The 12,310-nt window shown below is 45.6% G+C and overlaps 1 protein-coding gene across 3 annotated transcripts in view; it reads right to left on the reverse strand.

The window, feature by feature from the left end:
• The window catches only part of LOC126094458 (semaphorin-2A-like), an 816,626-nt gene that overhangs the window by 360,014 nt on the left and 444,302 nt on the right, over positions 1–12,310 (reverse strand). For 2 of the 3 annotated variants that reach the window (XM_049908839.1, XM_049908838.1), the window contains exon 1: positions 2,043–2,401. The exons of the other annotated variant lie outside the window; for it this stretch is intronic. In XM_049908839.1, coding sequence (XP_049764796.1) covers positions 2,043–2,235 — 193 coding nt within the window. In that variant the 5' untranslated portion in view covers positions 2,236–2,401. Of the gene's footprint in view, positions 1–2,042; positions 2,402–12,310 lie in introns of those variants that run through there. 3 annotated transcript variants of the gene reach the window in all.

Genomic DNA, 12,310 nt, shown 5'->3' on the forward strand with positions numbered 1-12,310 from the left:
GCTGCTTTCCGCTAGTAATAGTACTACTCCTTCAAAAACTGTATTCATGGTCATGTAGAATGTGCTCAAAAAAGGAGATTTTATGTCAATTGATGTACGGGACTCATAAACATAGGATCTGTTAATTGCGCAGTGAAAGTTAATGGAATTAGTTTTATCACCTCATTCATGTTCCCTTCAAAGTGGGGGACAGAAAATCTGAGAAACAATACTAAGAGCAGAACGTGACTGGAAGTGATTCGGATCTCTGGCTGTCACACAGAACTGCTAGGGTAATACGTTCACAGTATTTACTGCCTTATTTGAGGAACAACCTAACTTATCGATGCGTATTCCTCATTTTAATAATGTGTTACATTTTACTTTCTTCGTGGGTATTAATAGAGAATTAATCTTCATACCGATAAAACAAATTATTACAGAAGTTTCATCCGTATTTGCTAAGCGTCAGTCCAAGTACAGTGTGAGAAGGTACTGCAAGCCTCTTGTCTGTATAGGACAAATAAAACAATAAATCAAAAAACATGTGGAGATGATTTGGTAAAAAAATATTACGGCCTATTAACAATGTGTAAGACTAGTTTTCGAAATTGCGCTCTTTTCTTCACGCTGTGTACCAATAATATTCAGATAACAATGCACAAGTGATTGTAAAATTTAGGTGATGTTGACAGACGGAAAACGATTAAATTTATTCGGAGACGTTATTTTGAAACTTGTCTCGTAATTATGAAATTTTAAGGACTTCTGTACGTCAACATGACGAATAATCAAATAACTTTGAATGAAATCATACATTTAGTTGTTTAAAGCAGTGAACTTCATAAATTATCCATTATCGCGACAGTTATGGGGCCATGGATTTCGTATGGAAAGAATACGTAACTTTATCGCTGTTGGAGAAAATGCTGCCTCTCATTCTGCAATAAATGTTAGTACAGCTAGGAGTAAGCAGTCTGTTTAGAAATTAAAAGTCGACGTGAATTGTACAACAAATTAGTTCACATTAACAGTACTTAAGCTTCAATAAATATTATTGTAGTCAAATTTCACATCGTTTCTCCATCATTCGCGTCTAACAGTTCGGTATGACTCCATTTGTACCTTCCAAATGAATACTCTTCAGAAATTCAGTCTCCATCTTTATTTTACACTCCTTTAAATGACGGAGACGTGCTGACATGCGAAACTGCTTCTAAATCAGTTTCTGGCATCTTTATAGGCCGTTCGTGTTATTTGTTTATGTTCGTTTACGTCTGTAATAGTCTTGTCAATAATATATTTTCTTCTAATGTAGTTACAGAGTTTCTTAAGTTAAAATTTTCTTAAACCAGTTTAAAAAGCATATTTTTCAGCGACTTTAAAGACTCTTATCATTTACTCTTTGGAAGCGGCTTTGTGACATGGCGAGCCCCTTTTCCTGCCGAAGTAAAAAGTTATTCACACTGGTCGTTATCGCTCTAATATAAATACAACACTATGTTGTCAAACGTCTTATGTTACAATATATTTGTGGAACTGTATAAGATACAGTCGCAACACCTCTAGAGCACGTTTACTAAGTATTTTTAGCAAAAAGTAAGTTTCCTGATTGTTGCAACATGCGTACACTCACCACACAGATAAATGTTCTGTAATCTTACAGAACATCACCTACAACTAACAGGAAAACAATGTAATGATGTAGAGGTGTAATTTCCGTCTTGGTCACTTTTCTATTTTTTTTTTTTAGACTTTTTGCTTAGTCATCATCAGAATCGCATTAAAAGAACGTCGATATGAAGTACGTCATCAGATTCCATGTATAAGTCATAAGTCCTTAGTGGAACAAAAAAAAGACAAAAAAAAGAAATCAAAAAAGCGTCCAAGACGGAATATTACGTTAACTAGTAACATTATGATGGCAGACTCGTAAGTGCCCTTAAGACAAGATCAAACTACGACATTCTATTAGTACAAACACTTTTATCCCACACAGTTTAAGCCATTCGCTGTTTAGCCAGAGAGCATATCTTGGTACGAAGCGAAGTCCCCAAATTTACCTGTACGGTATCTCGTCCTCCGGGGTACTTTCTCCTTGCCACCCCCGCTGTCCCCTCCACGACAACCACCGCCACCGCCAGATCCAGCAGAGGCCCGCGGCTGGTGGTGGTGGTCCTTAAGTGCCACTGCTGCCAACGACACAATTACTCCCGTGAAAACGAGCAGGAAGATCGCCGCCGCCGGACTATGCATTTTGAAGTTACTGTGACGAGTGTAACGCGTGACGCTCGCAGCTAACGTTACGCGCAGCTGGCTGGAGGCTCCTCCATGGCGCACACCGACTACGTGGGCTGCGCGGCGAGCGGAGGGTTGCTCGCCGCTCGGGCACGGCTGCTCACTGTTGCGCGCGCCGCGACTGCCAGCGTACGACTGCGCGTCACTTGTTCCGCGGACCGAGAAACAAGTGGAGCTTGCCGACGGCGCCCGAGCTGCGGCGGCGGCGGCCGAATCGGGCGAACTGGAGAAGAAAAGTAAATAAAGGAGTCCGGCGGGCGGGATACGTGCGCCCGGGCCGCGAGTTTTATGGGCGCCTTAAAACAGCCCGCGCCGAGCGCTGCTTTACTACGCGGCGGTTCGCTACTTCCCCAGAATTTGAATTTTAAAAATGCAACGTAGCAGGTGAGTCGGCCGCCGCGCTACACCTCCCCACACCTGCAGAGTAGATTTCGAGTGATTCGCGGAACGAAACGCTGCACAGCTGTGACGCTTTCCATATTCCATCGCGTTTCGCAAATGCTCTCCGTTACTGTCGACGAATGCCTCCTTCTCATTTCTCTATAATTTTACGACATATAAGAACGAGAAACAGAACTTTACTGTCAGCGTTACGAATCGGATTTCACATGCAGCACTTCATTAGGCAATAATTCACTGCATAAGTCATTCTGTTAAATCTTCTCAGGCCCCCCTCCCCACCTCCCTCTCTTAGCGATCGTAGTTTCAAGTGATTTATAACGGTTCTCGCTTACTCACAAAGGCAAATCTACAACTTCATAATATTATCTTGGCATTCTCTATGTGTGAGGAGGTATATCTGGGATTAGTATCTTCATATAGGGGGATGGGGTCCACAGCCTCACTGTAATCTCTAAATGATCATCACGGAATCATCCTGTATATAACATCAGTGGCCAGTATCGGCGAATATAATAAAAATAATATAATATAATATAATAGAAAGAAATAATATAATAAAAAAAGGAAAAACAGTAAGCAGGTAAAACACATTGGTGAACATCGTTACGCTTCCATATTGCACCTGTTGTTATATGTATAACAACAGGTCATGTAAATACTGGTAGTAAGTACGTAACTTGTACAAGGTGTGCCTGGAAGCAGGATGTGCTGTGCAAGACCATATACATAGATGTTCGACGTGGGTGTGGGGTTCCTCCACACACAGGTCCCCAAATATCACGAAACAACTTTTAAATATGACACACACATCACCAACGCTACGTACGTAATTTACCAACAGTTTTAATACGCAAGCATACTAATCTAACAAACTTAGTTGACTCTCTTACAGTCGCTCTCATCAGCCACTACGCCGAGTGTGAGCTTAATTTGTGCGAATAATAATGAGGTTCACCAGTGTGTCTTACCTGTTTACAGTGCAGCCTTTAAAGAACTATGAACACTTGTTCATCTTCGCTACTGTGAAACTTCTTCTGAAAAAAATGCTTATAGCTCTTGAGATGTGAATCTTAGAGCCCATGCTTATTAGACTTACTTCTTGTTTTGGTTCACACTAGTTCCTCTCGAGAAACGTTTTCCCTTCTCTACCTGAAAGTTCGTAAGATCATCACAGACTCACCCTGTAATACATGGTGCACTAAAGCTATCTCGCATAATACAACTAACAGCCTACGGTGGTTTTGAAAATGATCCAGTGTAATCAACCATCAAGCGTAACTGATGCTGCCGCCTCTCTTGACCATTATATTAAGTTTACATTGCTTCTGGAATTCGTAAATTTACCTCTTCGCATACTTGACATTAATCTATAATTCCGACCACGTGTCCCTCAGCTACATACATGCATCCTCAATATTGGTTCAAGAAAACGTGCTCCGCTCACATACTGCACAGGAGCAATCATGTGTACTCATGCAACGCTCATGCTATTGTCTTCCGTAAGTTTTGTCCATTTCGACGGTGACTGCGGTACTTCGAGGCGTGCAGTAGTAGAGTCTCCGGAACTCACTTTCTCCACCACACTAGCTCTTAGATTAATAGGTTTCCGGGCTGTATGGGTTATAAATGGCAAACATATGTGTTCTGCACAAGCAGAATCTACAAGACGTAGATTATACGGTGAAAGTTCATTGTTTCGTTTTGGTAATCAACTTACAAATCTGGTTTAGCCTGAATCCTTCATATTAAAACCCGCTGTTGCGCTTACGAAAGTTTCACCACCTGCAAAGTACTACTCTTTCAGTAAGATTGCGTTATCAAGAATCTTATTCAGTATATCGGGGTAAATTTCAAGATGAACTCGGATTATTAATGAATAACCAGCTTTAAATTTGCAATAAGTGGTATGCTTTCAACGTGTTACGTCTCAGAACAATTTAGTGTTTTTGTAGCATCCGCGTTGTGTATAGAGACCCGTAGATCAACTGCTTTAGGTAGTATGACTGCTTAAAAACTGAACAGTGCATTACGGACTTATATTAAAAATGTGAAAGCTGCCTCATTACTATATTGTTCTACGACGTACACAATGTGATAAAAGTATCCGGACACCTGGCTGAAAATGACTTACAAGTTCGTGGCGCCCTCCATCGGTAATGCTGGAATTCAGTATAGTGTTGGCCCAACCTTAGCCTTGATGACAGCTTCCACTCTCGCAGGCATACGTTCAATCAGGTGCTGGAAGAATTCTTGGGGAATGGCAGCCCATTCTTCCCGGAGTGCTGCAGTGAGGAGAGGTATCGAAGTCGGTCGGTGACGCCTGGCATGAAGTGGGCGTTCCAAAACACCCCAAAGGTGTTATGAAGGATTCAGGTCAGGACTCTGCAGGCCAGTCCATTACAGTGATGTTATTGCCGTGTAATCACTCCGCCACAGGCCGTGCACTATGAACAGGGGCTCGATCGTGTTGAAAGATGCAATCGCCATCCCCATATTGCTCTTCAACAGTGGGAAGCAAGAAGGTGCTTAAAACATCAATGTAGGCCTGTGGTGTGGTAGTGCAAAGCAACTGGGAGTGCAAACCCCTCCATGAAAAACACGATCACACCGTAACACCACCGCCTCCGAATTTTACTGTTTACACTACACGCTAGCAGACGACGTTCATCAGGCATTCGCCACGCCCACACTCTGCCATCGGATCGCCACGTTGTGTACCGTGATTCGTCACTCCACACAATGATTTTCCACTGTTGAATCGTCCAGCGTTTACGCTCCTTACAACAAGCGAGGCGTCGTTTGGTATTTACCGGCGTGATGTGTGGTTTATGAGCAGCCGCTCGACCATGAAATCCAAGTTTTCTCACCTCCCGCCTAACTGACATAGTATTTGCAGTGGATCCTGATGCAGTCTGGAATTCCTGTCTGATGGTCTGGATAAATGTCTGCCTATTGACATTACGACCCTCTTCAACTGTCGGCGGTCTCTGTCAGTCAGCAGACAGGGTCAGCCTGCCTGTACGCTTTTGTGCTGTACGTGTCCCTTCACGTTTCCACTTCACTATCACATCAGAAACAGTGGACCTAGGGATGTTTGGGAGTGTGAAAATCTCGCGTACAGACGTATGACGCAAGTGAGACCCAATCATCTGCTCTCTCACGATGTCTAATGACTACTGAGGTCGCTGACATGGAGTACCTGGCAGTAGATGGCAGTACAATGCACCTAATATGAAAAACGTATGTTTCTGGGGGTGTCTGGATACTTTGGATCATATGGTGTACTACGCATTTACAGTCTGTTAGAAAACGATACCCACAAACTTCGAAGTTTGTAGAGGGTTTCTTGAGGAACAAATTGCGGATAGGAACACGAGTCCAGAAGCAACACTGCAGAGCGTCAAAGTTACAGGCGCCGGCACTTGCCACTAGGACACCCCTCTGGCAGCAAATATGACCTTGTACGCTGGAACGTCTCGCAATGTTGTTTGTTGTTCAGTAATCGCTACTGAATCCCACGATCGCCATTGAGAAGACGCACTCAGTTGCTACGTAGACACGCCTTGTCTCCTTTGAATGTGATACTCCGCTGCCTCGGTGGATGATAGTCTGGGATACGAGTTTCCACCCGCAGTCTATTTTTCTCCTGTGCACCGAAAAACATTGAAGAATTTAGAACATTCCCAGGAGAAAAATAAACTGCGAATGTTAACCAGTGTCCGAAACCGTCATCCATCAAGGCAACAGAGCATCGCATGCGTAGGAGACAAGGCCTGTATGCGCAGCAGCTAGCTCCAGATTGTCCACTGGCGTTCGTGGGATCTAGTCGCGATCACCAAGTAACAAACAACGTTGAGAGACGTTCTGCCTGCGGTCCGTCAGCGTACGATGTCACGTTTGCTGCCAAAGGGGTAGCCTAGCGGCAGGCGCCGGCACCTGTGAGTTCGATGCTCTTGTCGTCGTAGGCTGACGTTACCGGACATGGGTTCCTATCCCCAATTTGTTGCTTAAGACACCCTCTACAACCCCTCGAACCATGTGGATATAGTTTTGTAACACTACGTAAATAGAACCAGATGGATACTCCTGTAGCAGAAACAATCAGGTATGTTCTGATACATTTGCTTGTAGATGTGATGTAGGTGCAGCACTGTATATCTTAGGCTAAGTGTTCGTTATTTTTCTTATCTCTATAGATCTGAAGATATTACCACAGAATGGAAACCGGTCACGTCATTAAAAATATTTTAAAGGATGTTTCACAATTCCTTCAACATGCCTCTAGGTGTTGTAGAGGGAGCTTAGTAGATATAGTTTTGATATGGAATCCATATCCGAAATAGACTGTTTGGATAGAAATAAAGATCGGAACACTCCCGCTTCTTTCTGACACTCGCCGTCGTGTTCTTTCCTACGTGACTAAAGGACGTCGTCCTCAAAGTCAAGAATGCTGTGCGTCCTTGGAGCGCCACAGTCACACTGCGAACATACCAGTTTCTCGCAGCCGTTGTTGTGGTCTGCCGCAAATGGTATGTGGTGTCATAATTAAAAAAGGAACTGACAACTGCACCCTCCTCTCAGCTTGTGTACGTCCCGATAAGCGGGAGATTTGAAAGTGATCTGATCGCCAATCTTATTTTATATCCAAATGGTACATTTCCAGACATGGGTAAGCTATATCTACTAAGTCCGCTCAACAGCCCCTAGAACACTGTAATAGTAATTGTGAAACACCCTGTAAGCATCCTAGACAGATATTAAAATTTGTTGTACAACAATTTACTGATTTTCTGTAAACATGTAGCACGTCAACTTTTGCAATTTCAATACAATAGATTCATGTTGCAAAAGATGAGAAAAGGAACAGGATGGAACGAAGGTAATCATCAAGTTTCAACTTCCGTCCTTACTGGCCAGTGCATTAAACAGGATGTTACGAAACGATACCGACAGACTTGAAGGGGTTGCAGAGGGTGTCTTGCGGAACAGATTAAGAGTAGGAACCCGTGTTCGGAAACGTCGTCCAACGGCGCTACGAAGCGCCTGCTGCTTGGCCACCCATTCGACAGGAAGGAAACGTGGCTTTTTACGCTGAAGGAACATAGACGGCACGTCTCGCTATGTTGCTTTTTATTCAGTGATCGTGACTGATTGCCACGATCGACACTGGTGAAGATAGAGCTAGCTGCTCTGCAGACAGGCCTTGCCTTCTATGAATGCGATTCTCTGTTGCGTTGCGGCAACGCCCTGCAGCGTCGTTGGATGACGTTCCTGGACATGGGTTCCTGTCCTCAATTTCTTTCTCAATATATCCTCTATAACCCCTCGCAGTTCGTGAGCATGGTTTTGTAACATATTGTACATGGGCAATATTGTTGCGACTAGTATGACACCGAAGTTCGCAGAGAACTAACCACGCCACATAGGCTATTATTATAATGGGGTCGCCATTCTCAAAGGCATTTCGAAGCTAATGGCAGGTACCCCCCCTCCCCCCCCCCCCAGTGGGGGAGGAATCCTTGTCCCCCTTCTATCTGCGTGTAATGTATTTCACATCATCAGTGGTGACAGTTTCTCAAGGTGTTGCAATTCTTATAACTGAGAACGGAGGCGTGGTGTTGACACCAACCCGGTGTTTACCTAGAGGGATGTGGTAAACAACCTACAAACCATATACAGGATGGCCGCCATACCGGTCGTCAGTCCACGAGGAGGACTCGATGGGGAGAGGACGAGCCTCTCAGAGGACTGGAAGTGGCCGCTTTAGAGTGCCAAGTTTTTACTATCACTCTGAAGAAAAAAGTTTCGTAACTAATTCATGTTTGCCTGCAAGTCCATGTCACCAACTCAGGAACATAAAGAAATCACCGAGGCGCGACTCTTCTAGAGGCGTCATACTGTACAAAGGCGCGGAAGCTTCAGTGTGTAGCATAACCGTAGACCTAAAACTGGAAGCAAACAAAACATTAAAAAAACGTAACCTCACTTTATGAAGTGACAGTTAAAACTTGACGTCCGCCGGTCGTATCAGTGTGAAAACTAGAAGTTATTGGACTACTGGGAGCGAAGCGAAGTGTGGCTGTGACGGTGAAGAGGGTGACTTTTTCTCCAGAGGAGGGAAACAACTGCATGTGGACCGGGTCTCCAAAGACGAAGTCGGAAGCAAGCAGCGATTGCGTCAGTTCTCGTAGGGCGCGAGCAGGCCTTTGAACCGGAGTGGCGCGCCGTGTAAGTCACGTCTCCGCAATCAGCTTTGTCTCTGCAGGCGGGCGACGGCCGCGCGGCGGTAGCGGCAGTTATTATTGATCGATTTGGGCGCGTTGTGAGGCGGAGCGGCGCCTTGGCACCTGCGTGAGGACGGCCTCCCCACTCTGCAGGCGGGTCCTCAAAGGGCCGGGCCCAGCGCGCAGCAGCCAGCCACACCAAAGGGCGCGGAAACTGCATTGGCAGGCAGGCAGTTGGCAGCCGCGGGCGACCGCAGGGCGCACGGCGCTCTCTTCCGAGCGGCGCCTCCCGAAAAGGAGCGACCCACTCCGCTTTCATCGCAAATAAAAGCGCTGCTGCAGAGGCGGCGTCTAACTAACTTTGTGCGGCTCGAGAGCTGTCAAGGGCAATTTCGGCCGTCCTTACTTCTTACAGATTAAACACATCGCTGGATAGAAACTATGGCTGCTTTATAACTGTTTACTTCCCGTGTCGCTTGTTGCACGGTATGAGCCTCCCAAATAAAGGTATATTTTTTGGTGGCCTGCGTATTCGGCATGTATCATAATACAGTGGAAGATGACAGAAGTGAAAGTGGACTATAGTAAAAGTAGAAACAACCCAGTAAATATGGGTACGCAAACGAGCAGCGTCGTAGAGACTAGTATAGAAGACTAGTATAGACAGACTAGTATAGAAAGACTAGTATAGAACTGCAGCGAAAAGGTCATCGGCCAGCCCAGTGCCAGGGGCTCTCTCACTGGGGTTAGCTCGGTGGGAAAGGCCAGCAAAATTAGGTTTGAAACTTCCTGGCAGATTAAAACTGTGTGCCGGACCGAGACTCGACCTCGGGGACGTGAAAGGCAAACGTCCCGAGTTCGACTCTCGGTCCGGCACACAATTTTAATCTGCCAGGGAGTTTCATATCAGCGCACACTCCGCTGCAGAGTGAAAATCTCATTCTGGAAACATACCCCAGGCTGTGGCTAAGCCATGTCTCCGCAATATCCTTTCTTTCAGGAGTGCTAGTTCTGCAGGGTTCGCAGGAGAGCTTCTGTAAAGTTTGGAAGGTAGGAGACGAGATACTGGCAGAAGTAAAGCTGTGAGGACGGGGCGTGAGTCCTGCTTGGGTAGCTCAGTTGGTAGAGCACTTGCCCGCGAAAGGCAAAGGTCCTGAGTTCGAGTCTCGGTCCGGCACACAGTTTTAATCTGCCAGGGAGTTTCATATCAGCGCACACTCCGCTGCAGAGTCAAAATCTCATTCTGGAAAATTAGGTTGTTTCTACTGACACACCTGTAACGCTGCAGGTAGACTAATCACAGTCACATACCAAAAGTAGTACCCTAGTCTAACGTTGTAGAGGTAGATATAATTCAATCATCATAAACAACATGCACAATGTATAACAGTAGGTTAGTCCCCATAGTGGTGAAGGTTCAAAAATGGTTCAAATGCCTCTGAGCACTATGGGACTTAACTACGGAACTCATCAGTCCCCTAGAACTTAGAACTACTTAAACCTAACTAACCTAAGGACATCACACACATCCATGCCCGAGGCAGGATTCGAACCTGCGACCGTAGCGGTCACGCGGTTCCAAACTGAAGCGCTTAGAACCGCACGGCCACACCGGCCGGCGTACGGAGATATCCCCACTTCATCGCTAACTCGAGATGCTGGGTCCCATCGCTCGTGCGCCGAATATGACACTTAAATCTTGATATCCTGCTATTGTAGCCAGACACTTGCTGTTTTATATAGGCGTTGCCGACCGCGGTGCCGTATTCTGCCTGTTTTAGTTTCTTTAGCGCTTCAGTGTATTTAGTGTTGGTGCCTGCGATGTGTGAATATACTGATCTGGTATGTTGAGGACAACGTTGAAAGGGTGAAACGTAGTGCCGATACTAATAGTTATCTAGGACGTCGGCGATATTACCGACGTATGCATCAGCATCATATCCCCTCGCTGCATGTAGCAAAACCGAATGAGATGACGTTAAAGTAAAGGCATTTGCAGGATTGTGTTGAAATCCCTGCTAAATGTGAAGCACGTAGCTCATATTTAATGTCGCTTGCATAGAGGAGCGGCGCGGGATTAGCCGAGGCAGGCGCTGCAGTCATGGACTGTGCGGCTGGTCCCGGCGGAGGTTCGAGTCCTCCCTCGGGCATGGGTGTGTGTTTGTCCTTAGGATGATTTAGGTTAAGTAGTGTGTAAGCTTAGGGACTGATGACCTCCCATAAGATTTCACACACATTTGAACATTTTTGCACAGACGAAGTAAATACATCAGTGCACTGAGAGCATTTCTGTGTACATGTCGCTCATTATTCTCATACGCCACACAAGCAACAGACTGTAAGTCTAAATCGGAATGAGCATCGTCTGTCTGACCAATTATGACCTCTGTGGGGTACAGTGAGGCTCACCTTTTGGAAAGCAATACAGTAGCGGTTCTACATGCACGAATTCCACAAGCCCTTGGTATGTCTCAAGAGAAAATTACTCGTAAATTACTCATTACGTACCATGAATTATGTTCAGGTGGTTTACTGGCGTGAAGGTGGCATTCCATCTGGTTCAAATCGGGAGAATCTGGTGGCCAAGACATGATTGTTTTACCACCAAGCTTTTTAAAAGATTGTAGCACGTTTCTGGCCTAGAGACACGTAGAATTATTCTGCTGAGATACCATCGCCGTCGGAGAAGAAATCAAGCATGAAGCGATGGAGATGGTTCGCAACAATGTTCACGTGTCCCACAGTTGGGGTACTTTCGATTACTAGCACAATTCTTATGGAAGAACAGGCGAACGTCTCCGTAGCATAATACTGTCTCCATCGACCTGCATCCGAGGGGCGATGCAATTTTCGAGCAGCCATTCGCCAGGATGAATGCGTACCCGGACACGATCATCGACCTGATGTGACAACAAACTTGATTCATCACACGAAGTGACACGTTTCCATTGGAAAACGATCCAGTCTGTATGCTCCCGGGTGCACAGATCCTGAGAAATCAGTACCCAGAACAACCATCTTTGGCCATAATAACGGCCTTGATACGCCTGGACATTGAGTCAAACAGAGCTTGGACGGTGTTTACAGGTACAGCTGCCCATGCAGCTTCAACACGATACCACAGTTCATCAAGAGTAGTGACTGGCGTATTGTGACGAGCCAGTTGCTCGGCCGCCATTAACCAGACGTTTTCAATTGGAGAGAGATCTGGAGAATGTGCTGGCCAGGCCATCAGTCGAACATTTTCTATATCCAGAAAGGCCCGTACAGGACCAGCAACATGCAGTCGTGCATTATCCTGCCGAAATGTACGGATTCGCAGCGATTGAATGAAGGGTAGAGTCACGGGTCGTAACACATCTGAAATGTAACGTCCACTGTTAAAAGTGCCGTCAATGCGAACAAGA

The sequence above is a fragment of the Schistocerca cancellata genome, chromosome 8 (genome assembly GCF_023864275.1).
Source record: "Schistocerca cancellata isolate TAMUIC-IGC-003103 chromosome 8, iqSchCanc2.1, whole genome shotgun sequence".
Lineage (NCBI taxonomy): Eukaryota > Metazoa > Arthropoda > Insecta > Orthoptera > Acrididae > Schistocerca > Schistocerca cancellata.